At 45.0% G+C, this 27,208-nt stretch overlaps 1 protein-coding gene across 1 annotated transcript in view; it reads left to right on the top strand.

Moving 5' to 3' along the window:
- The window catches only part of LOC132391973 (hematopoietically-expressed homeobox protein hhex-like), a 39,398-nt gene extending 12,436 nt beyond the window's left edge, over nt 1-26,962 (top strand). The window contains exons 2-4 of the mRNA XM_059965832.1: nt 7,970-8,148; nt 10,418-10,468; nt 21,894-26,962. Of these exons, the coding sequence (XP_059821815.1) occupies nt 7,970-8,148; nt 10,418-10,468; nt 21,894-22,163 (500 nt within the window). The 3' untranslated portion in view covers nt 22,164-26,962. The remainder of the gene's footprint in view (nt 1-7,969; nt 8,149-10,417; nt 10,469-21,893) is intronic.
- Nucleotides 26,963-27,208: the final 246 nt, after the last annotated feature.

Here is a 27,208-nt window from a genome sequence, read left to right as displayed (position 1 = left end):
ACAGATACATACTATGATAGTAAACTTGCCTCGAACTTTGAAGATCATCACCAAGGGCATCCTGTAGTAACTTGGAATATATCCTGTCTGGGCCTGGGGACTTGTCAGTCCTGAAGGGTCTGAGCCCAAAACATTGCCTGTTTATTCCCTTTCATTGCCACTGCCTGACCTACCGAGTTCCTCCAGCATTTCATGTGTGTTACTCTGGATTTCCAGCATTTGCAGAATCTGTAATGTTTATTGACTTATCTAGCTTAATGTTTTTCAAAGTTCCAGCACATCCTCTTTCTGAATGTTAGCATGTTCTGGCATATTTTATATTGTCCTCACGAATGTCAAGATCCCTCTCATTTGTGAATACTAAAGCAAATTATTCATTAAGGACACCTCTTACCTCCTCTGACACCAGGCGCAGGTTTTCTCTTCTCTCACTAGTCATCCTTCTGTTCTTCACATATGAATAGAACACCTTCAGATTTTCTTTACCTCACCTTCTCATCCTTTTTCTAGTTCTGCTAACTCCATTCTTAAGCTCTTTCCTGCTACCTTATCACTCCCTAGAGCCCTGTCATATCCTTGTTTTCTAAACCTTAAGTAAGATTCTTTCTTCCTATTGAATAGATATTCCATATCTCTTGTCAACCTCGGTTCCTTCACCCTATCATCCTTTCCTTACCTCAATGGTACAAACCTATCCAGAAGCCCATGCAAGTTGCACCCCAAACTACCTCCACATTTCCATTGTGTATTTCCCTGAGTACATCTGTTCCCAATTAATGTTACCAAGATCCTGCCCAGTACATCATAATTCCTACTCCCCCCCCCACCCACCAGCACGACTCTGTACAGTTCTGGTCTCCTAATGTGAAGAAGGATGTTCTTGGGGGAGCTCAGTGAAGGATATACTGATTCCTGGGTCAAGAAGATTAACATCCAAAGAGAGATTGGGTTAATTCAGCTCATATTCATTGGAGTTCAGAGGAATAGACAGAGAACGTATGTTCCGTGGCCACTTTGTTACACCTGTACACCTGCTCGATATCTAATGTGTAATCATGTGGCAGCAGCTCAATGCATAAAAGCATGCAGACATGGTCAAGAAGTTCAGTTGTTGTTCAGACCAAATATCAGAATGGGGAAGAATGTGATCTATGTGACTGACCGTGGAATGCTTGTTGGTGCCAGACAGGGTGGTTTGAGTATAGAACCTAGAACATATAAGTCTACAGCACATTATGAGCCCTTTGGCCCACAATGTTGTGTCGACCATGTAACCTACAGTACTCTAAAAACTACCTAGAATTTTCTAAGCTCCATGCACCCATCTAAGGATCTCTTAAAAGACCCTATTGTATCCGCCTCTACCACCGTTGGTGGCGGTACATTCCATGCACCCACCACTCTCTGTATATGAAAAACTTACCTCTGATATCCCCATTGTACCTACTTCCAAGTACCTTAAACCTATGCCCCTTCATGTTAGCTACTTTAGCCGTGGCAAAAAGCCTCTGGCTATCCACACAATCAATGCATCTCATCATCTTATACTGTACACCTCTATCAGGTCACCTCTCATCCTCCATCACTCCAAGGAGAAAAGGCCGAGTTCACTCATCTATTCTCATAAGGCATGCTCTCCGATTCAGGCAACGTCCTTGTAAATCTCTCTCTATCCGCATCCTTCCTGTAGTGAGGTGACCATAAATGAACACAGTACTCCAAGTGCGGTTTAACTAAGGTCTTATATAGCTTCAACATTACCTCATGGCTCTTGAACTCAATCCCATGGTTGATGAATGCCATCACAACATAAGCCTTCTTAACAATGCTGTCTACCTGTGCAGAAGCTTTGAGTGTCCTATGGACTCAGACCCCAAGATCCCTCTGTTCCTCCACACTGCCAAGAGTCTTACCATTAATATTATATTCTGTCTTCAAATTTGACCTACTGAAATGATGTTGAAGCCCTGGTTGAAGCCCATTTGCTACTTCTCAGCCCAGTTCTGTATCCTATCGATGTCCCTTTGTAACTTCTAACAACCCTCCAGCCTATCCCCAACTTTCTGTCACCAGCAAACTTAAGAACCCACCCTTCTACTTTCTCATCCAGGTCATTTATAAAAATCACAAACAGCAGGTGTCCCATAACAGATCTCTGAGGCACACCACTGGTCATCGTCCTCCATGCAGAATATGACTCATCTACAACTACCCTTTGCCTTCTGTGGGCAAGCCTTTTCTGGATCCACAAAGGAAAGTCTCCTTGGATCCTATGCCTTATTACTTTCTGAATGACCCTTTATTGGCGAACCTTACCAAATACCTTACTGAAATCCATAAACACTACATCCACTGCTCTACCTTCATCAATGTGTTTTGTTACATCCTCAAAGAATTCAATCAGGCTTGTAAGGCACGACTTGCCCTTGACAAAGTCATGCTGACAATCCCTAATCAGATTATGTCTCTCCAAATGCTCATAAATCTTGCCTGTCAGGATCTTCTCCAATGACTTGCCCACCACTGAAGTAAGACACTCTGTCTATAATTTCCTGGGTTATCTCTACCCACTTCCTTGAACAAGGGAACAATTGCCAAGGTCCTTTCCCTTGGTGAATACTGAAACAAAGTATTCATTAATGACCTCCTCCAACTCCATGCACGTTTCCACTATCACACTTGTTCCCTTAACATTTGCTACATTTCTGCCGTGCACTTCCCTGAGAACGTCTGCTCCCAAGTTCCTGCCTAATAGCATCATATTTCCCCCTACCCCAATTAAATGTTTTCCCAAATTGTCTGCTCCTATCCCTCTCTAGCCTATGGTAAAAGGGATAGAGTTGTGGTCACTACCTCCAAAATGCTCTCCCACCGAGAGATCTGACACCTGACCAGGTTCATTTCCCAATACCAGATCAAGTACAGCCTCTCCTCTGGTTGGCTTATCTGCATATTGTGTCAGGAAACCTTCCTGAACACTCCCAACAAACTCCACCCCATCTAAACCTTTTGCGCTAAGGAGATGCCAGTCAATATTAGGAAAGTTAAAATCTTCCATCACAACAACCCTATTATTACTCACCATTCCAGAATCTGCCTCCCTATCTGCTCCTCAATATCCTGTTACTATTGGGGGGGGTTCTATAAAAACACCCAGAAGAGTTATTGCCCCCTTCCTGTTTCTGATTTCCACCCACACTGACTCCGTAGGCAATCCCTCCGTGACTTCCTCCTTTTCTGCATCCGTGACACTAACCCTGATTAACAATGCTACTTCCCCACCTCTTTTGCCTCCCTCCCTTCCTGTCCTTTTCGAAACATCTAAAGCTCGGCCCACTCAGCAGCCATTCCTGCCCCTGAGACATCCAAGTCTCTGTAATGGTCACAATGCCATATGTCCACGTACTGATCCACACTCTTAAGAGGTTCAGTTGTTGTTCAGATTAAGCATCAGAACGGGATGTGATCTAAGTGACTTTGACCATGGAATCATTGCTGGTGCCAGATGAGTTGACTTGAATATCTCAGAAACTGCCGATCTCCTGGCATTTTCATGCAGAGCATTCTCTAGAGATTAGAGAATGGTGCAAATAACAAAAAAGCATCCAGTGAGCAGCACCTTGTTAATGAGAGAGGCCAGAGGAGAACGGCCAGACTGACAAGAAAGTGACAGTAGCTCAAATAGCCACGTGTTATAAACCGGAGTGCAGAAGAGCATCTCTGAACTTTGTAGTGGATGGGCTAGAGCAGCAGAAGAGTGGAATACTTTGCCACAGGAAGTTATGGAGTCCAAGTCTTTATGTGTATTTAAGGCAGAGGTTGATAGATTCTTGATTGGTCAGAGCATGAAGGGGTACGAGGAGAAGGCAGGATATTGGGGCTGAGAGGAAAATTGGATCAGCCATGATGAAATGGAAAAGCAGACTTGATGGGCCCAATCGCCTAATTCTTCTCCTATACCTTACGGTCTTATGGCTTAAGACCATGAACAATCACTCAGTGGCCACTTTTTTAGGTACAGGAGGTGTCTAATAAAGTGGCTGCTGAGTATAGCTCAGTAGAATATGATGGAGGATCACATTGTAACCTACAACATGCTCATGGGACAGGATAGATGAGATGCAGGAAGGATGTTCTCAAGATCAGGATTTCCAGGTCTGCTGACCACGGAAACATGTAAGGAAGAGGACAACATCAAACACAAAATTTGGCAGATGCTGAAATTCCAGGGCAACACATACAAAATACTGGAGGAACTCAGCATGTCAGGCAGCATCAATGATAGGGGATAAATAGTCAGCCTTTCAGGCCAAGACTCTTCAACAGAACATCAGAACTGATTATTTTCCTTCATTGACGCTGCCTGACCTGCTGAGTTCCTCCAGCATTTTGTGTGTGTTAGTATACAGAACCCAGAATTTATGATATAATCCCAGAGGAAAGAGTGGCCAGAGTGGGGGGTGGTAGAAGAAAAGAGAAAGAGGGGAGAAGGAGAGAAGAAGAAATTGATGTTCATTCCACCGATTGGAGGCTACTCAGATGGATACGAGGTGTTGCTCCTCCACCGTGAGAGTGGCCTCATCTTGGCGTATGAGATAGACAATAGACAATAGGTGACAGAATGGGATTGAATCAGAATCAAAATCAGGTTTGATATCATAACGCCATAAGACCATAAGACAGTGGTCCCCAACCACTGGGCCACGGACTGGTACCGGGCTGCAAAACATATGCCACTGGGCCGCGAGGAAACGTTATGATTTGGCAATATGAAATGATATGAGTCAGCTGCACTGTTCCTCATTCCCTGTTACACCCACTGTTGAACTTGAACCCACGCGAGGTCATCAGTCGCCTAAACGCAGTGACACCCTCGCGCCAGGGATCACCGGTTGGCCTCGCACGGCCGGCGGGAAGTGCCATTCCTACTGGCCTGGAGCGCAGACAGGTGGGCGCCGCCTCTAAACCTGTTTAGCACACCGAATATCCTGCGAATATTCGCAGGCGACCTAATTCGGGCTCAGGGTTTCGTAAGTACCCTGTGATTTACTGAAAGTCATCCCTCGAGCCAAACTTTTGTTGGCCAATAGATCCTACAAGGGGGGCGGCCGTCCTGTCGCACTCTTCACTCGGTTGGTCGGTCTCTCCCGACTGCGACGGCCGTGGCCTCGGCACGGGGACCTCTGGCCCCGACCTTGTCCTTTCACCCCACCCGCGACCAGCCACACCTGCCAAGGTGTCTGGCGGCGGGCAGGCGAGAAGCTGGAGTTCGGGCCTAGAAGCTGTCTCCTGAGGCAATGAAGCCCTCAAAGCTGCTTCGGTACCTTGAGTCCAGGCACCCTGCGCTTAAAGACAAACCCATTGAGTTTTTTCAGCAAAAAGAAATGTGAGCAAATGGGACAGAAGCAAGCGCTGAGAGCCACGAAAACTAAATTGCGGAATAGACTGAACATAAGGAACCCCGTTCGAATATCGCTGTATTCCGGCCGTGATTAACACCAACCACCACCCCCATCAGCCGGTCCGCAAGAATATTGTCAATATTAAACCAGTCCACAGTGCAAAGAAGGTTGGTGACCCCTGCCGTAAGATATAGGAGCAGAAGTAGACCTTTCAGCCCATCGAGTCTTCTCCGCCATTCATTCATGGGGCTGATCTGATTCTTCCGGCCATCCCCACTCCCCTGCTTTCACCCCATACTCTTTAATGCCCTGGCTATCACTGGCATATATTGTGAAATTTGTTGTCTTTGCAGTAGCAGTACAATGCAATACATAATAATAGAGGAAAACTGAATTACATTAAGTGTGTGTGTGTATAATAGTTAAATTAAACTATGTAGTGCAAAAGTAAATATTTAAAAGAAGTTGCGAGTTAAGTACATTCAAAAACTTCTATAGTTGTACCGTGGAGAGCATTCTGACAGACTGCATCACTGTCTGGTATAGAGGGTCTACTGCACAGGACCGAAAGAAGCTGCAGAGGGTTGTAAATATAGTCAGCTTTATCTTGGGTACTAGCCTACAAAGTACTCAAGACATCTTCAGGGAGCGGTGTCTCAGAAAGGCAGCATTCATTATTAAGGACCTCCAGCACCCAGGGCGTGCCCTTTTCTCACTGTTTCCATCAGGTAGGAAGTACAGAAGCCTGAAGGCACACACACAGCGATTCAGGAACAGCTTCTTCCCCTCTGCCATCCGATTCCTAAATGGACATTGAATCCTTGGACACTACCTCACTTTTTTAATATACAGTATTTCTGTTTTTGCATTTTTTAAATCTATTCAATATCCATATACTGTAATTGATTTACTTATTTGTTATTATTAATTAATTTTTTTCTTCTTCTTCATTGAACTGTTGCTGCTAAGTTAACAAATTTCACGATGCATGCTGGTGATAATAAACCTGATTCGGATTCTGATCCTGTAATGTTCATGGGCTCAATGCCCATTCTGATGTTAACAATGAGAAGAGGTCATGTTCTGGGTGATGGGGGTCCTTAATGATGGATTTCGCTTTTTTGAGGAGCTGCTCCTTGAAGATGTCCTGGTTACTACGAAGGCTGATGCCCATGATGTAGCTGACGAAGTTTGCAATTCTGCAGCTTACTTTGATCCTGTGCAGTGGTTCCCCACATCCCAGATGGTGATTTAGCCAATTAGAATGCTCTCCGTGGTATAGGAATATTGAATAAGGGATAGGAATTAAAATGGTGGCCACCAGGAAATTCTGCTTTTGGCAGATGGAGCAGCGGTACTCGACCAACTTATGTCAGGTCTCAGAGGAGGGAGGTCCCATTGGGAGCAACAGACACAACAGACGACTCCAGCTGATTTACAGGTGAAGTGTTGCCTCACCTGGAATGGCAATTTGGGACCCTGAGTGGAAGTAAGGGAGGAGGTAAATGGGCAGGTGTAGCATTCCTGTTGCTTGCAGGGGAATGTGCAACGAGGACGATTGGAAAAGCAAATCATAGAGGGAGTAATCCCTGTGGAAAGCGGAGAGTGGGGGAGGTAAAGATGTGTTTGGTGGTAGGATCCCACTGAAGATGGCGGGAGCTGTGGGAATAATCCGTTGAGTGTGGAGGGGCGCTGAATAGTAGGAAGGACACGAGGAACTCTATCCATGTTAAGGTGATTGAAAGATGGGATGAGCATGGATGTCCAGGACATGGAGGAGATGCGGGTAAGGGCAACATCAATGGTAGAGGAAGGGAAACCCCATTCTTTGAAGAAAGAGGACAACCCTGATATCCTGGAAAGGAAAGCCTCATCCTGGGAACAGATGTGGTGGAGACGAAGAAACTGAGGAGAGGGAATAGTATCTTTACAGGAGACAGGGTCAGAAGAGGTATGCCAAGACAGCTGTGTGAATCAGTAGGTTTATAACTGTAGTCCACTGAGGTTGGGTGGGACTACAACTAGAGGTCATGGGTTAAGGGTGAAAGGTGAAAAGTTTAAGGGAAACATGAAAGGAATCTTCTTCACTCAGCAGGTCGCGAGAGTGAGGAATGAGCTGCCAGTGCAAGTGATACATGCAAGCTCGATTTCAAAGTTTAAGAGAAGTTTGGATAGGTACATGGATGATAGGGGTATGGAGGCCTATTGTCCCAGTGCAGATTGATGGGAGTAGGCAGCTTAAATGGGTCAGCACAGACTAAGTGGCCTGTTTCTGTTCTGTACTTTTCTATGACTCTAATAGCTGTTCCTGAACTTGGTGGTATGGGTACTGAGGCTGCTATATCTCCTTTTGGGTGGCAGCAGCGAGAAGAGAGCATGACTTGGATGGTGGGGGTCCTTGATGTTTTCTTGTGGCAACAGTCCTCGTAGATGTGCTCAGTGGTGGTCATGTATCCACCACTTTCTGTAGTCTCTTCCATTCTCTTTGTAGGCTTCAGTCTATGCCAACTATCTCCTCCAGTGATTGGATTCATAATCTTACCTGGCACCTTGTCCAATTCCCACAGGCAAGCAGTTTTACTGGAATCCATTTGCAACGCGCACCTTGTACAAAAGGAAAGGAGGCCAGGTGAGATTTTCCAACGATCAAACTCTCGAGTTGGAGAAGAAGTTCGAGAACCAGAAGTACCTCTCACCCCCCGAGAGGAAGCAGTTGGCTAGAGTCCTACAGTTGAGTGAGAGGCAGGTGAGTAAGGGGGGAGATGGGAGGCAATAGCCTCAATCCTCAGAGATGGTCTGGAGACACCACACATGTTTGAGAAAAGAATTAGGATGTGTTGCGTGACATAGCAGCCTATCATTTAGCACAATGCCAACAACCCAGGTTTTATTCCTGCTGCTGTCTGTAGGGAGTTTGTGTTTCTGCGTTCTCCCTGTTGCTGCTTGGGTTTCCTCTGGGTGCTCTGGTTTCCTCCCAAATTCCAAAGAGGGTCAGTAAGTTGTGGGCATGCTATGTTGGCATTACAAATATGGTGACAATTACACAATGGTCAGCATGGACTGGTTGGACCGAAGGGCCTTTATCCATGCTGTGATTACCCATGGACAATCCAGATGAGCAGTCTTGATCCGAGGCATTGACTATCCATTTCCCTTCACCACTGGGTTCCTGTAATGCGGTTTGTCTGTTGCTGTAGATTTCACATCTCCAGTCTCTTGTGTCTCTAAACTTCAAATCTGCCTGGACATGATCCACCTCCCCTCATTCCCTGCCTGTTCGTGTATCTATCCAAATGCTTCTTAAATTCTAAGTTGCCTCTGAGAAGGTTAGGGGTGTGGTGGTGAGCTGATTTGTTGAAGATTTGAAGGGGAACCTGCAGGTAATAGTATTTCCTCATGGTCTCTGTTCTTGACCTTGGTGGGCACCAAGGTTGGCATGAACTAATCGGGCTTTGGGCTTGTGTCTATGCTGTTTTGCTCTATGGTTCTATGGCTCCATATGATGTCCCTCTAAGCTTGTCAATTTTGCCTGCTTTTGACCCTTATCCCTCCACTCTCATGGAGCAAACCCTCCATTTCCCGAACCACACTCACAATGCTGGAGGGAACTCAGTGGGCCAGACAACGTCTCTGGAGGGAATGGGCAGACAACGTTTCGGGTCAGGGCCCCTCAGCTGGACTGTGGAGGAACATGTCCAAATGAAAGATCTCAACCCGAAATGTTGGTTGCCTATTTCTGTCCATAGGTGCTGCCTGACCTGCTGAATTCCATTAGTGTTTCATAGAAACACTGCTGTATCTCTCTATGGCTATGGTCATCACAAAATTCCCACTGCAAGGTTCAAAGTAACTAAGTTATTAAGTACACTAACTACATAACTAAGTACATATATTGTATGCAATTATATATACCTCTGAGATTCATTTTCTTGCAGGTGTTCACAGTAGATACATAGAAACACAGAATAGAAAGACATCCCTTTAGAACAGATATAAGGTGAAATTTCTTTAGCCAGTGGACGGTGAATCTGTGATATTCGTGCCCATGGATGGCTGTGGAGGCCAAGTCATTGGGTACAGTACTGTGCAACTGTCTTAGGCACATACATGTATATAGCTAGTAATTTTATGTATTGCACTGAAATGCTGACAGAAAAATAAAACAATTTTCATGACAGATGTGAGTGATGATAAACCCGATTCTGATATGGGTCTGTATTGAGGACTGAGAGTGGGAAGGGGCAGGGAGAGGGGAGGGAGCGGGAAGCACCGGAGAGACATTCAGTAATAATCAATAAGCCAATGGTTTGTAATCAAATGACCTTGCCTGGTGTCTCAGGTATGGGTGTGTCTGCACCTGTGTACCCACAACCTCACCCCCCCCACCTCTGGTGCTCCTTCTCTGCCACCTGTCCCATGGTGCTCCACCCTCATCATTCCCAACATCCCTTGTTACTGCCAGATTTACAAACTCGTTCTCTCCTCCACATTAACAAACACACTACTGTGGGAAAATCTTAGGCATCCTACTGAATACGTGCCTAAGACTTTTGCAGATTGCCGTAAAGTTAAAGCAGAGGTTGATAGGTCTGTAAGGACATCAAAGTTTATGGGGAGAGGGAGAAAGGTGTTCAGAAGGAAAATAAATCAGCCTTGATTGAATGGCCAAGCAGACTCAATGGGCCGAATGGCCTAATTCTGCTTCTACGTCATATGGTCTTATGATCTATCGAATGGTGTAGTAGATTTAATGAATTGAATGGCCTAGTTCTGCTTTTATGTCAGATGATCTTATGGTTTTCAGTAAGACATCTATCTTTGTCAGCTTCACAGCCATTCAAGTACTGTACATCTACAACATAGTTCCTGTGCAATCATTCCATGGTTTCATCACGTATTCTCAGGGCAGAGGGGCGGAGGAAAGCTCTTTACACACCCACAAATATAAAGAGGCAGTTTGCCGAGGTTCTCCAACCCAATCCTTACTCCTTTCATTCGTTTCTCTTCCTCCACAGGTCAAGACCTGGTTCCAGAACAGAAGAGCGAAGTGGCGGAGACTGAAGCAGGTAATAGAGGTTTCAATCTTTTCCCCCTCACTCTGTAACTCCTCAGATACATAACATGTAAACTAAATTCCCTGATAGGCAGGAGATTGAGGGGAAATTTGAAAGAGATGTACAAAATTATGAGGCGTTTAGATAGGTTAAATTCAAGTAGGCTTTTTCCACTGAGGTTAGGTGAGACTACAATTAGAGGTACTGTCGACCCTTCGTCAGGACGAAGGGTGTCGGCCTGAAACATTGACTGTACTTCTCCCTATAGATGCTGCCTGGCCTGCTGTGTTCCACCAGCATTTTGTGTGTGTTGTTGTTTGAATTTCCAGCATCTGCAGATTTCCCCGTGTTTGCTCTACAATTAGAGTTCATGGTTTAAGGGTGAAAGGTGAAATTTAAGGAGAACCTGAGTTGGAACTTCTTCACTCAGAGGGTGGTGCAAATGTGGTATGAGCTGCCATTGGAAATAGAGGGCTAGGAAATAGAAAAATTGAGGTCTACATGGTGGGGTAATTCTAAGCAGTTTCTAGAGTAAGTTACCTGGTCAGCACAATGTTGTGGGCTGAATGGCCTATAATGTGCTGTAGATTTCTATGTTCTAAATGGTGGATGTGGGTTTGATTGAAGAGAAGTTTGGATAAGTACATGGATAGGAAGGGTATGAAGGTCTATGGTCCATGTGAGACTAGACAGAATAACAGTTAAGCATGGACTAGATGGGCCAAATGGCCTGTTTCTATGCTGTAGTGGTCCATGACTCTGCAACTCTAATACCATAATATGCAGCTGTGAACAATGGTTTTGTTTTGAAATAACCTGTTTCAGGTTTTTTGCTTGTGTGAATGGGAAATTAGGAGTCCTGCACTTTACATCCCCTGGTGTAACTGTGAGGTGCAGACCCGGTTATAAAGCCACAGATCCATACAGCACTGAAAAAGGCCTTTCAGCTCAGCTCACCGAGGTGCCTGTAAAAGCTCATCCATTTGGCCCTTATTTTGCTAAACCTTTCGTATCCTAGTATTTAACCAAATGTCATTTCAATGTTGTTATTCTACCTGCCTTAGCTACACTTCTTTTTTGTGATGTAGGAAGCTTAAACATCAAAGATTAGCTTACTTACTGCCCATTAAGCCACTAGCATTTGTGGGAGCAGAGAAGGTCCTTCATCTCTGCTGGTGTTCAGGACTGTCTTCATCATCTCAGTAGCCTCTTCGTGGTTTTCATGCAAGCCCCAGGTGGAGTCTCAGGAATATTGTCATGCACAGATGTAGAAGAGCTCTTTATTGCTGCTTATGTAAAAAATTCTTTTACCAGTCAGGGCTGTTGGCCCTGAGCTGAACTCCTGAACCTGGGTGACCAGTGGACCTCTACCATTTGACCTGTTTGGCAAGAGTGACCCCACTAAGAGGCAAAACAGAAGGTCATTGAAGCACACAAGCTCCAAACCCTACGACAAGGTTGTGATCCTCTTGGATGAGCAAAGATTAAGACTATAAGACCATAATATATAGGAGCAGAAGTAGGCCATTCAGCCCACTGAGTCTGCTCTGCCATTCAATCATAGGTTGATCCAATTCTTCCAGTCATCCCCACTCTCCTGCCTTCACTCCATTTCCTTTGATGCCCTGGCTCATCAAGAACCTATCTATCTCTGCCTTAAATACACCCAATGACTTGGCCTCCATAGTGCTCGTGGCAACAAATTCCACAGATTTACCACCCTCTGACTAAAGTAATTTCTCCATATCTCAGTTCTAAAAGGACGTCCTTCAATCCTGAAGTTGTGCCCTCTTTTCCTAGAATTCCCTACCATGGAAAATAACTTGTTCAGGCCTTTTAACATTTGGAATGTTTCTATGAGATCCTCTCCCCCCCCCCCCCCCCATTCTCCTGAACTCCAGGGAAAACAGCCCAAGAGCTGCCAGACGTTCCTTATACAGTAACACTTTCATTCCTGGAATCATTCTTGTGAATCTTCACTGAAGACTCTCTAATGTCAGTATATCGTTTCTAAAATAAGGAGCCCAAAACTGCACACGGTACTCCAAGTGTGGTCTCACGAGTGCCTTATAGAGCCTTAACATCACACCCCTGCTCTTATATTCTATTCTTCTAGAAATGAATGCCAACATTGCATTCGCCTTCTTCACAACCGGCTCAACCTGATTAGCTTTATTTGCCAAATGTACATGGAAACATTTAGTGAAATGTGTTGTTTGCGTCAGCAATCAATACAGTCCGATGATGTGCTGGGGACAGCCCGCAAGTGTTGCTATGATTCTGATGCAGCTTACTAACCCAACCTGTGCATCTTTGGAATGCGGCAGGAAACCAGAGAATCCCGAGGAAATGTACGTGGTCACAGGGAGAATGTACAAGTTAATGTCAAAGTACATTGCACATTTCTCACCTTGGCTGTTTGACAGTCTCTACATAAATCCTACTGTGTTTCTTTATGTTCCTGAAAATACCCGCAAGAAAATGAATCTCAAGGTTGGACATGGTGACATACATATATGTAATTTGACAATAAACTTCCTTTGAATTACTTTGACTTTAGAATGGGTAATAAGGAAGAGCAGGAGAGAATTTATTAGGAAAGGGATGATTTACTTCGATGTTGGTAAACAGACACCAAGTGCAAGTTCCTCTCTCAGGTTGGAGATTTCAACTCTGATTCAGTCAAAGTTCAAAGTTGCACAGTTTGTCTCCTTTTGCAGATTGTATGTTTGTCCCTCTTCATTAATGTATAGTTTTATATAAATTCTATTGTATTTCCTTTTTTTCTGTAAATTTACAGTATTTATTATTTTTATTTATTTTGTATGGAACAGGCCTTTTTGGCCCAACAAGCCACGTGGCCAAGAAACCCACTTATTTAGCACTAGTCTAATCACGGGACAACTAACCAAACGTGTATATGGTGACACATGTGTACTTTGATAATAAACTTACTTTGTGCTTGACTTGATATGTTGCTATATACTACCTTGATATCATTTTCTTGTTGATATGTGTGGAAAATGAAGGAATTGAATAGACAGGAGGCACGATGGTGTGCATCGCTTAACTACTCCATTGACCCGGGTTCAATTGTCTATGACAAGCTTGTATGTTCTCCCTGTGATCATGCAGGTTTTCTCCAGATCTCCAGTTTCTTCCCACAGGCCAGATACATACAGGTTAGTGGGTTAATTTATATATGATCCAGATACATTTTCTTGTGTGCATGTACAGTAAGTGCAAGAAACACAACAGTATCAGTGAAAGACAGGCAACCAATGCGCAAAAGAACCACAAATTGTGTAAATACAATAGTAAACAAGTAATAAAAAATAATAAATAAGTATTGAGAACAAATTGAGTCACGTGGCTGTAACTGGGCAGTGTGGCCTCGATAGGCCGTAAAGGCCTGTTACCATCCTGTATCTCCAAACAAATAAAAATAAATAAGTAAATGTACAGAAAAACTATACATAACGGAGTGGCTCTCTGCTGGCCAAAGTTGACCATGGACGTTGTGTCCTGGCTATCTATGCTGTGGATGCAGCACCACCTGTGGCTGATGAGAGTAGTGCGAGGCTGGTAGTCTGTTGCAAAGGTCACACCCATAAGAGGTCATCTGTCAGTGCAGATAACTGAAGTGCAACAACAGCAACATAACACAAATACAAAGAAGAATATTGAGAACATGAGTTGTACAGTCGTTGAAAAAGAGTCTGCACTTTGAGGGAGTCAGTTCAGAGTTGAGGTGAGTGAAGTTATCCACACTGGTTCAGGACAGCTTCTAACCTCCTGTTAAATGACTATTGAATCGTTCCCTAGAGCAATAAGATGGATTCTGGACCTCACAATCTACCTTGTAATGAACTTGCAGACTATTGCTTATCTGCACCGCACTCTGTAATTGTTTTCCCCTGTACTAACCCAGTGTGTGGGTATCTGGCATGATCTGCCTGGTTGGCAAAGTCTGGCAGTGGAGTGGGGAGTGGTAAAGGGAAAACGGGAGAACAAAAAAAAATGGGAGTAATGTTAGTGGCTGGTGGTCAGCACGATACTGATGGGCTGAAAAGCCTGAGCATGTGTGATAAGAGATTGGACAAACTTCCCTGGAAGTTTGCCGAAAGGCACACACTCAACAATTTCAGGAACAGCTTCTTCCCCTCCGTCATCCGATTTCTGAATGGACATTGAACCCGTGGACATTACCTCACTACTTATTAAATTTCTGTTTTTGCACTACTTATTTAACTATTATATACTTAATGTAATTCACATTTTTCTACTATTGCGTATTGCATTGTACTGCTGCCACAAAGACAAATTTCATGATATTATGCGGATGATATGAAACCTGGTTTTGAGGCTGACGGGAGATCTGATTGAGGATTATCAGATTTTGAAAGGCATGGAGAGAGTAGGCAGACAGTATCATTTCCCCAGGGTTGAAATATCTAATACCAGAGGGCATGCTTTAGGGTGAAAGGAGGTAATTTCAAAGGAGATGTGAGGGGCAAGTTTTTTACACGGAGAGTGGTGGGTGCCTGGAATGCGCTGCCATGGGTGGTGGTAGAGGCAGATACATTAGGGACTTTTAAGAGATGTTTAGATAGGGACATGGATGTGAGAAAAATGAAGGATATGGACATTGAGTTGGCAGAAGGGATTAGTTGGCCATTTGATTACTAATTGAATTGACTGTGGGCTGAAGGGCCTGTTCCTGTGCTGTACTGTTGGAGGGATGTTCTGTATATTTCCAAGAGAAGCCCACTGACGGCTGCATCCCATGTTCAGCCAGACAGACAGACAGACATACTTTATTGACCCCAAGGGAAATTGGGTTTCATTACAGCCGCACCAACCAAGAGTAGTGAAGAAATATAGCAATATAAAACCATAAATAATTAAATAATAATAAGTTAATCATGCCAAGTGGAAATAAGTCCAGGACCAGCCCATTGGCTCAGGCTGTCTGACACTCCGAGGGAGGAGTTGTAAAATTTGATGGCCACAGGCAGGAATGACTTCCTATGACGCTCAGTGTTACATCTCGGTGGAATGACTCTCTGGCTGAATGTACTCCTGTGCCTAACATTATGGAGTGGATGGGAGACATTGTCCAAGATGGCATGCAACTTGGACAGCATCCCCTTATCATACACTACCGTCAGAGAGTCCAGTTCCACCCCCACAACATCACTGGCCTTACGAATAAGTTTGTTGATTCTGTTGGTGTCTGCTACCCTCAGCCTGCTGCCCCAGCACACAACAGCAAACATGATATCACTGGCCACCACAGACTCGTAGAGCATCCTCAGCATCGTCCGGCAGATATTAAAGGACCTCAGTCTCCTCAGGAAATAGAGATGGCTCTGACCCTTCTTGTAGACAGCCTCAGTGTTCTTTGACCAGTCCAGTTTATTGTCCATTCGTATCCCCAGGTATTTGTAATCCTCCACTATGTCCACACTGACCCCTTGGATGGAAACAGGGGTCACCGGTGCCTTAGCCCTCCTCAGGTCCAACACCAGCTCCTTAGTCTTTTTCACATTAAGCTGCAGATGATTCTGCTCGCACCATGTGACAAAGTTTCCCACCGTAGCCCTGTACTCAGCCTCATCTCCCTTGCTGATGCATCCAACTATGGCAGAGTCATCAGAAAACTTCTGAAGATGGCAAGACTCTGTGCAGTAGTTGAAGTCCGAGGTGTAGATGGTAAAGAGAAAGGGAGTCCCTTGGTCCCCTTGTGGCAAACTATGGGTTAATCATGAACCCTCCTCCTAACAGCGCTTAGGTCTGGGCCAGATTTTGCTCTTGGTCATTAAATGTCAGAAATGAATACAGAGTTTTAAAATAAGAAAGGTATCTTTTACTCTGCTAAGATCTTGTAAGTTTTTATCTTGCAATTCAAAGTGTCAACAAAATGTGTGACATTCTCGTAGCGTATACCTAGGTGTCAAAAGAGGTACTGTACGCGTGGTCTCCTACTCTCGATAATGTACAGAGGGGCTGTCATGGTGAGCTCACCAAGGACTGGACCCAGGTGCAGAAGAGTGTCAGGATCCCCGGGAAGAGATGGGAATGAGAGACTGGTGATCGGAATACCAGCAGAGCCTCGGAGGAGTGTGAGAGTGAGAGAGTGAGAGAGTGAGTGAGTGAGAGAGTGAGTGAGAGAGAAAGAGACGTAGTGTAGCGATTAGTGCGACATTATTATAGCTTGGGGCATTGAAGTTGGGAGTTCAATTCTGCCACCCTCTGTAAAGAGTCTCTGTATGTCCTCCACATGGAGCATATGGGTTTCCCCAGGTTCCTTTCACAGTCCAAAGATGCACCCGGTAGGTTAATTGATCATTGTAAATTGTCCCGCGATTAAGGTAGGGATAAATTGGGGTTGCTGGGCAGTGCACTATATCTTTAGATAAATAGACGGGTAGACACACACTAGAATGGGAAGAATATTTTCTCACAGACAGTGCTGATTCTGAGGCCTTCTCTACCAGTTAATGCCTAATCATTAAGTGCATTTGTGAGAGTTGGATGGATGTTGTAGTTCCAATTAAATAAGTTTAATTGTCATGCAACCATATGCATGAACACAGCCAAAGTAAACATCATTCCTCTGGGACCAAGGTGCAAAACACAGAACCAACAGTCACACACAACACACAGAATATATAATGATGATAGCAGAAAAACACACAGTTATCAAAAGCAATAATCTTAAGGTCCCCTGAGACTTTGAAGGACAATTATGGACATAAGAGTTTGGTTAACGATACAGCAGTGTAACCCGTCTCTATTCATTTTTGCTATTATAAGACATGGATCTTACTTCACCTATGATGACCCTGTTTGTTTTTCTCCTGTTTGTTCTGTTATTGGCAAAATGATAAAAATAAAGTTTAAAAAAAATGCAGTCTATTTCCCTGAGTCATGGCCTTTAGATTGATGGGTCATGTAGACGTTGTCCTGAAGCCACATCTCTGCAAGAACAAGCCTGCAGCAATTCCTCATCTCATGCAAGTGCAGATACAGATGAATGCCATCTAGCTTGTGAACACTGGAGGGCAGCACCAAAAGGAAGGGCCAGCATGGTATCCATTGGTACACAGCTGGCTCTGGCATCTCCTTCCCCGGTGGCTGCAACAGGACACCCTGAGGCATGAGGGCCTGCTCAGCACACGGAAACAAGATCTGAGTCTTCAACAAGCATTAAGTACCCATTTATACAAATCCCACATCCCTCCCTAGTACAAACAAGAGGAAATCTGCAGATGCTGGAAATTCAAACAACACACACAAAATGCTGGTGGAACACAGCAGGTCAGGCAGCATCTATGGGGAGAGGCACTGTCGACGTTTTGGGCCGAGATCCTTCGTTCTGACGAAGGGTCTCGGCCAAAACGTTAACAGTGCTTCTCCTTATAGATGCTGCCTTTCCCTCCCCAATACAGATAGTTTTGGGTACAGTTTTGATCACCCTTTATGGCAATGACATTATTAAACTAGAAAGAGTGCAGAAAAGATTTAACAAATGCCGGGCCTCTGTTATTTTCAATCCCTGGGTTCATTTAGGAGTTCAGGAATGAGCGAGAAACTTTGATTTATTGATTCTTCACGATCGTTTATTCAAAGTTTAAACCAAGATACAGACAAAGTAACAAGGCAGATGAGAGATGAGAAATTAAAGAGATTCAATATAAAAAGAAAATGGTACATTTGAAAACTCTACCACTTTTATACACATGATAACAGAATTTCCTTAGATAACAGAATCCAATCAAAAGGCTAGACAATTAACAATGTTCTTATACTTAGGCAATTAAAAATGAAAAGGTATATGTCACTGCTATACCACCTTTTGCCAGCAAGTGGGGATGAAGTACCACGCAAAAATACATGAGTTGGCTAAAGACACAAATTGTTAAAAATACAAATTATGTCAGTAAAAAACTATGATTTTAGTCATGAATAACTCAGTTAATATTTTATAAAAATAATTTTTTAATAAATAGCTGATTCCAGCAGCAGGACGTTGCCTGGTTTTGGGGGCCAAAATTACAAGGAGGAGTTGTGTAGATTAGGAAGTTATTCCCTGGAATATTGGAGATTGAGAGGTGACCTGGTAGACGTTCTGAATATAAACTCATGAGGGGCATAAAGAGGATGAAAGCATATGGTAGTTTTCCCAGAGAGGAGGTGCTAAAAACAAGCGGGCATAGGTTTAAGGTCAGAGGTGAGACATTTAAAAGAGACATCAGGGGCAGTTTCTTCATGGACAATAAGGTGTTGTGTATTTGGAATGGGCTGCCAGAAATTGTGGTTGAGGCGGCTATTTAAAAAGCGTCCAGATAGGTACATGGATAGGAGAGATTTAGAAGGCTATGGGCCAAACATGAGAAGGTGGGACCAGCTCACTGGCCAACACATTCAGCATGGACGAGTTGGGGTGAAGCGTCTGATTCCATGCTATTTAACACTATGAAATTGAAATTGGTTTATTATTGTTACCTCTGCAGAGGTACTGTGAAAAAATTCCGTTGCATACTGTTGTACAGATCAAATCATTATGCAGTGCATTTGAGGTAGAACAAGGCAAAGCAACAACAAAGCAGAATGAAGTATTACAGTTGCAGAGAAAGTGCAGACAGACAATAAGGTGCAAGATCATAATGAGGTCGGTTGTGAGGTCAAGAGTCTAACTTATCATACTAGGGAACGAGAATCACAAACTGACCCAGGTTTACTGTCAATATATTTCACATATTGTGAAATTTGTTGTTTAGCGGTAGCAGTACTAAAATGTCCTGCCGAAGGAGTTTGGCCCAAAACATCAACCGTACTCTTTTCCGAGATGCTGCCTTGCTTGCTGAGATCCTCCAGCATTTTGTGTGTGTTGCTTGGATTTCCAGCATCTGCAGATTTTCTCTTGTTTTCAAAATACTGAGGTAATGTACATGCGGCAGAGGGGAAGAAGCTGTTCCTGAAAGGTTGAGTGTGTGCCTTCAGACTCCTGTACCTTGATGGTAGCGATGAGAAGAGGGCATGTACTGGATAATGGGGTGATGAGGGTCCTTAACGATAGATATCACCTTTGGAAGATGTCCGTGGTGATGGGGACAGTTTGTAAGTTCTATAACAGTGAGGTGGGAGCTGTCCTTGAGCCTGGTGATAAGTGCTTTCAGGTTTTTGTATCTTCTGCCCGGTGGGAGAGGGGAGAAGAGAAAACGGGGGTTGAATGGGGATCCTGGCTGCTTTACCGAGTCCATGGAGGGGAGGCTGGTTTCCGTGACGTCCACAACTCCCTGCACTGTTTGCAGAGCAGTTGTCACTACCAAGCTGTGATGCACCCACGTGGAATGGTTTCTACGGTGCAGTGAAGGTGACTGGTGAGGGCTGAGGAGGACATGCTGGATTTCTTAAGAACTCAGAGTCAGAGTAAGTGCATCAGTTTGGGGTCTTTCGTTACACTGAGACTGCATTCTCTGCCATCAGTCCAAAATCATACAGTGAAAAACTTGTCTTTCAGACTATTCTCCAGATCAAGTCATTACCCAGAGCACTGAGGTAGAACAATAACAATGCAGAATAAAGTGTAACAGCCAGAGAGAGTGCAGTGCAATAAGGTGCAAGGCCACAGTGAGGTGGACTGAGAGGTCACGAGTCCATCTTACGGTACAAGGGCACTATTCCATCTGTGGAAATGAAATGGCGTTTTGGATCAAGAGCATTCATCAGGACCGGAAAGGAAGGGGACAAGCCTGAAGAAGTCCAGGGAAGGGGAAGGAATAAAAACTGGCAAGTGAATCCAGGCGAAGGGGACGGTGGGATGAATTGAGAAGCTATAAGGTGACTGGTGGAAGAGGTAGATGGCTGCAGTAAAAGGAGAAGGAGGAGGGCAACCAGAGGGAGGTTATGACCAGGTGAGAAGTGAGGCGGCCTACAGGGAGGAGGTGGAAAAGCTAAGGCTTAGAGCCAGGCAAACAACCTCTTGCTCAATGTTAGCAAGACAAAGGAGTTGGTTATTGGCTGCAGGAGAACTCGCAACCCTCACACTCCTCTTTACGTCAACAACACCGTAGTGAATGCAAGCAGTTTCAAACTCCAAGGACTGCACATCCTGCACAAATTCTCAACATTCTCCACAATTCGTACAGCTCACTAAAGCCTCTGCCTTCTGGGGAGGCTGAAGAGAGCTGAACTATGTACATCTATACTTATGACCTTTAACCGACGAGCAGTAGACTGCACCCTGACAAGCTGCATCAGTGCACGGCACGGAAGCTGCACTGCGACGGACAGGAGGGCTCTACAACTGCTTGTCAACTCTGCCCAATGCATCACCGGCACCAGCCTCCCTACCATCAAGTGCACGGTGTAGGTGTTGTGTTCTTTATATTAATCCGTACCATGGGTTCCTAATAAAGAACCATATTCTGGAAGAAATAGAACTTTTATTTAATAGCAACAACCACACGTGTCTTGCAGTGCCATGCTTCCAGATCTTTCTATCATTTCTGCGCATGCTCAAATCACATTCTTACACGTGATACCACTGCAGTAGGTAACCGGGATTAGTGTTTGTGTGTTTTCGGTTTGCCTTTTAGCTGGTTTGGCATAACATTGTGGGCTGAGTTCTATGTTCTATACAGGAATGTGCCAAAAAATGGCCAGTAACATCATGAAGGATCCCACCCACCTACTCATAGACTGTCTGTCCCACTCCCATCAGAGAGGAGGCTACATAGCATCCACGCCAGGACCACCAGCCTCAAAAACGGTTACTTTCCCCAAGCAGTGAGGCTGATCAACACCTCCACCCGCTAACCCACCCCTCCACACCCCAACCACCACTACTTTATCATCTCCTGTCAGTCACCTTATGTACAGACACTCCTGTGGCTAGCTTTACTTTATGATCATATAGTCAATCTCTGCATATAAGCTATTGTATGTATTTACATCTATTGTGTTTTTTTATTATTGTGTTCTTTATCTCAGCATGTTGTTTTTGTGCTGCATCGGACCCGGAGTAACAATTATTTCGTTCTCCTTTACACTTACGTACTGGAAATGACATTAAACAATCCTGAAGCTTGAAGAGGTGAGAGGGGAGCCCGAATGGGGATTGGAAAAAGAGGGAATGAGGGAGGGTGAAAGAAGTTACCAGAGGTCAGAGAAATCACTGTTCATGCTGCCAGGTTGGAGGCTACCCAGACGGAATACAAGGTGTTGCTTCTCCTGCCTAAGAGTGGCCTCACTGTGGCTGTAGAGGAGGCTATAGACTGACATGTCGGAAAGGGAGTGGCAGGTAGAATTGGGAAATTCCACTGTATGTGGTGGAGGAACAAAGGTACTCAATGACATCGGGTCTCTTGGATTCAACCCGGTCCGTGTGACAATGACAATTATAATTCTGAATCTTCCTGTCTTCTAGGAGCAACCTGAGGATGAGAAGGCTAGGTGTCTCAGAGGAATGGAGGAGGAATCCATGGTACCCAGGCAGCAGGAAGACAGCGAAGGGATATCGCCACAGGTGACGGAGGACATCACTCAACGGGAAACCTCTCCCCTTTGCCCTCAGGCTCCCACGGGGACCGATTCACAGAGCCCAGAGCTGGACAGTGATGTTGAGGTGGATGTTGGTTGCAATGAAGATGGTGACTCCAGCCACATATCCCCTGAGGAGACAGCCAGCAGAGAGTGAACTGGCCCGGCTTTCCAGCTCTTCGAATTGAGCTCAAATGCTCTTGGTATCACCTTCATTCCTTATAAATGTGGACAACAGCAATGTTGGGGTCCAGGGAGAAAGCACTAAACCTCAGGTCACCTTCAAACAACAGCTCATTCCCCACCATACTTCGGAGAAATATATCTGCTACCCTTTCCCAGTCTGGTTTTCTAGACTCAAGTCAGGAGTGAGTGAGTACACACTTCAGTTGCCTGAGTGCAGTTAGTCCACGCACTCCAGATCTGCCTCACTTCCTCTCCCCGATCTATAGGTCAAGAGGGAGAGGAAAGATTCTCCACTTGCCTGGGTGGGGTTAGTCTATGAAGTCCACATCCGCCACATTGCCTGTCCCCCCATGCAAGTCAGGAGTGTGAGGAACCACTCTCCACCTTGAGCGCAGCTCCAACAGTCAACTCTGCCCAGGACATGGCAGCTGGTAGACTGGTGACCCATCCACACCCTAAGCACTCCCTCTCTCCACCTCCAGCGCACAGTATATATGGTCTACATAATACACTGCCACAGATTGTCCATGCCACTCCAGCAGCACCCCACAAACCCATGATCCAAACCACCAGGAAGGTCCAGGACAGCAATCACGTGGGGACCGCCACCGACTGGTTCCCCTTCAAGTTTCATTATCACCGTTCCTTCGTCATCGCCGGGTCTAAGTCCTGGAAATCCCTCTGCAACAGCACGGGGAGACCCTTCACCAAAGGGACCACAGTGACTAAAGGGAGACCATCACCACCTTCTCAGGGGTAACGAATGCTGGTCTGGTCAGTGATGCTCAGCTCCAGAGGGAACAGTTGAGAAAAGGGAATAGTGGTGTGGTAGTTAAGTCAAGGGAGTATACGTGGCAGAGAGGTGGAGCCTAGGAAACTTAAATTGGTGTTGGTATTGGTTTATTATTGTCCCATGTATCGAAATATGGTGAAAAGCTCGTCTCGAGTACTTTGCATATGCGTCAAATCATTACAGAGCGAATTAAGGATTAGGAGGGTTCTTAGCAGAGTGGAGGAACAGAGGGATCTTGGGATTCACATTTATAGGTCCCTCAAAGTTGCGGAGCACATTGACAGGTTACGAAGGCGTATGGTATATTGGCCTCCGTTAGTCTGGAATTGAGTTCAAGAGCTGGAAGGTGACGTTGCAGCTCTATAAAACCCTAGTTAGACCGTACTTGGAGTATTGTGTTCAGATCTGGTCATCTCATAAGGAGGGTCTGGAAGCTTTCAAGAGGAAATTTACCAGAACGTTGCCTGGATCAGACGATGAGATGGAATTATTATTCTTGAGATGAGTGAACAGCCAGAGACCTTTCTCAGGGTGGAAATGGTTAATATGAGGGGCCATAATTTTATGGTGATTGGAGGAAAGTGTAGGGGGTTGGCAAAGGTAAATTTTCTACACCAAGGTGGGTGCATGGAACACGCTGCCAGGGGTGATGGTAGAGGCAGATACATTAGAGGCATTTGAGATATTTTTAGATAGGTATATGGATGATAGAAAAATGGAGGGTTATGTGGGAGGGAGGGGTTAGGTTTATCTTAGAGTAGATTAAAAGCTTGGTTCAACATCATGGGCCAAAGAGCCTGAACTGCTGTAAAATTCTAGCTTCTATGTACTGCAGGTACAGTATATTTAAGCTAGAGTAAGGTAAAACACCAACAATACATAATAAAGAGTAAAAGCTACAGAGAGAGCACAGGACAGGTACATAATATGATGCAAGATCAGTACGAGGTACGTAGATTGTGAGGTCAAGAGTCCATCTTATCATACGAAAGGATGAAAGGTCTGTTCACGTGTCTAATAACAGTGGGACAGAAGTTGTTCTTGAACCCGGTAGTTCACACTTTCAGGTTTTTGTATCTTGGGCCCGATGGGAAAGGGGAGAAGAGAAGATGCCCAGGGTGGGTGGTATCTTTACGCTGGTTGCTTTACTGAGGCAGTGTGAAACGTAGCCAGATTCAGGTTCAATGGTTCAAGTTAATATCGGAGAATGTATGAAGGATACAACCTGAAATCCGTACTCTTCACAGACGTCCACAAAACAGAAGAAAAACCCCAAAGTATGAATGATAGAAAATGTTAGAGACCCAAAGTTCCCCTCCTCCCACCCACGCATAAGCAACAGCAAAAGGATCAACCCTCCCCTCCCCCACTTACTCCAGCAAAAGCATCTACCCTCAGCACTCACCAAGCAAGCAAATGCAAAGCCCCCCAGAGACCATGATCTAGAGTCCGTCAAAAAACCACTGTCCATCCCAACCCTTGGACATCTCAGACAGGCTCTCTCCCTGACTAGCAATGGGTAGAGAGAGATATCACTCCTGCCACAGCAAGAAGGAGACCAACAGCTGGCTGTTTCGATGTTACAATCTGCTGTGTTGCTTATTTTGACAGCAGCATACACTGCTGTCTCGAAGTTTCAATCTCTCGTTGTGCTTCAGTTGGTGACACCACTGAGGAATTGGGTCACCCACAGGGTTGTTCCAAAGATGCACGTCTTCCAGGACATAAATGAAGGTAACAAAACAGTCAGGCCACTCGGAGAGCTTCACGAGCGAGAACTCACCGCTGTAGATCATGGACTCCGGCAGGATCCCAGCCACCTTGAAAAGGAAAGAAGAGATAAATATTCAGGTTATGAACTGGAGCTGGGATCAATAATGACTGCACATGAAGGTCCATCTGATCTACAGATTCAGACTTATCTATTACATCTTTATTGAAACATACATTGAAATGTGTCATTTGCATTAACAACCAACACAAACTAAGGATGTGCTGGGGGCAGCCCGCAAATGTCGCCACACATTCCGTCGCCAGCATAGCATTCCCATAATGCTCAGGAGAGTAATGCAAGCAACAATAAAACAAAAACAACAAAAGAAGCCCCTTTCCACACACACGTAGGCTCTAATCCCAGGACATGGTGCCTGCCCAGTTCCAGGCCTGGACATGCGAGTGGTGATGTCGGGTCCCTGACATCCAGACATGCCGAACCAGGCTTCAGGAAAGGAAGGGTGCACCACCTGCCTTCCTTCATACTCCACCACCGTGATACACTCACAATGGTGCCTCAGCTCAGCTCCAGCAGTTCCAGTCCCATCCCTCATGCCCATGCCCCCCCCCCCCCCCCCGAGAAAATTAAGGTTGTTGCTGTGACACAATTAATTGGGGTTTTCTGCTGTTACTTGAAAGGTAGGTGGTTGAAGCCACAGTTGCGCAGCAGGTAGCATAAAGCTAGTACAGTGCTGGCAACCCAGGTTAATTCTGCTGGTCTGTCAGAAGTTTGTTCTCCCCGTGTGGGTTTCCTCTGGGTGCTCCAGTTTCCTCCCACAAGACGTACGAGTTGGTAGGTTAACTGAGTGTAATTGGGGTTGTTGGGTCAGAAGAGACTGTTGCTGTGCTGTATCTTACAATAAAGAAATATATTAAATAAAATACCAAGAAGAGATCCACTCTGGCTGTCTCCAACTAGCTAACCTGTTAGCGCTAACTAAAAAATGACAAAGTTAGCCACGTGGACAGCACACTACCAGAAACCCACAACGAGTGCACTGGCCCATTCTGAGAACATCAGGAGCTCTCCACTGTGAATCCTTGACATCTCTCACCTCCTGTTGCGTTGACCAATCTCCCCTCATAGAACAGTACAGCACAGAAACAGGCTTTTCCACCCCCACTGCTGCTTTGAACCAATTCAATTAATAATCAAACAGGCAATTAAACTAATCCCTTCTGCTGACACAATGTCCACAATGACCTCTTCTCACCTTAAATTCATTGCCCTCTCATATAAGAATTTTAACCCTGGGGAAAAAGGCACTGTCTATCTATGGCTCTCATTATCTTATAAATCTCTCTCAGCATCCACTGCACCAGAGAAGACAAACTCAGTTTGTACAACCTCTTGCTGTAGCACATGCCCTCTAAACTAGGCAACAACCTGGTAAACCTCTTCTGCACCCTCTCCAATTGACACCAATTAGGCCTCTCATCTCCATTAGGCCACCTCCATCCCAGATCCAGAGGTGGTGTAAATCCCTTGATCCGAGTACACTCTCCCAAGGGGTTGTCTGTGGTGGGTGCTCAGGTGGCTGTAGAGGCCTCTCTGGGATCCACATGTTAGGGTGGGTTTTCTGAAACGGCATGATTTCGTTTAACGTGGGTGGCTGATGCACGGGCAGCCACCACACAGTCCATGTCAGATTGGAGTTGGGGTCCAGTGACATGCAATGCAAGATGACTGGGCACCCTTCCCTGCTGCAGCTATCCTCCGCCTTCACTGTTATTGTGATGTGTTATCATTTTCTGCCAGCTCACCGCTGAGGTTTTGGTTCCAGAACCTTTGGCTGGAACCAACCCCCCCGTTGACCTTTCCACCATGGGTGACCCTACCAGGAGCTAATTGCCAGCTGGCTAATCTCCAGAGTGCATCACTCTCAGGACCTCAGGAAGTCACAGGCTTCTCCACCACAACAAGGTGATGGTCCTCGGACAAGAGATGGTGCATCTGTGTGGGCTTTTAGTGACCGGTGTCTCCCCACTTTCTCAGACCCACTCTAGCAGTGCTTGGAACTAGCCAACGGTGTCCTAGCAACAGTGGCCTATGGTTTACAATCTCAGGACGAAGGGACGTAAAACACACCGCTCACACCATATTTTAGGAATACTGGTCCCATGGCCTCATTCTCTGATGCCAGTGAAAAGTTTTATCTTTTTATACTTGCATTTTCAAAGTTGATTTGCATATTTTGAATAAATAAATACATTTATATCTTGCTTTCAGTTACAGTTTTCCACTCTTTGTTAAACTTCACTTTAGCTCCAGTTCCATTTTTAGTGAATACATATTCCGAGCTGAGTGAATGGCTTTATGTTTGTCTGTTGTTGGTCTTGATATCTGGTAAACCAGTTTATTATTGTCACATGTACTGAGGTCAAGTGGAAAACGTTGTTTGCATACTATCCATACAGATTATTTCATCAGGACATTGAGCAGCACAAGG

The sequence above is a fragment of the Hypanus sabinus genome, chromosome 3 (genome assembly GCF_030144855.1).
Source record: "Hypanus sabinus isolate sHypSab1 chromosome 3, sHypSab1.hap1, whole genome shotgun sequence".
Taxonomy (NCBI): domain Eukaryota; kingdom Metazoa; phylum Chordata; class Chondrichthyes; order Myliobatiformes; family Dasyatidae; genus Hypanus; species Hypanus sabinus.
This window is presented reverse-complemented; position numbering and strand designations above follow the sequence as displayed.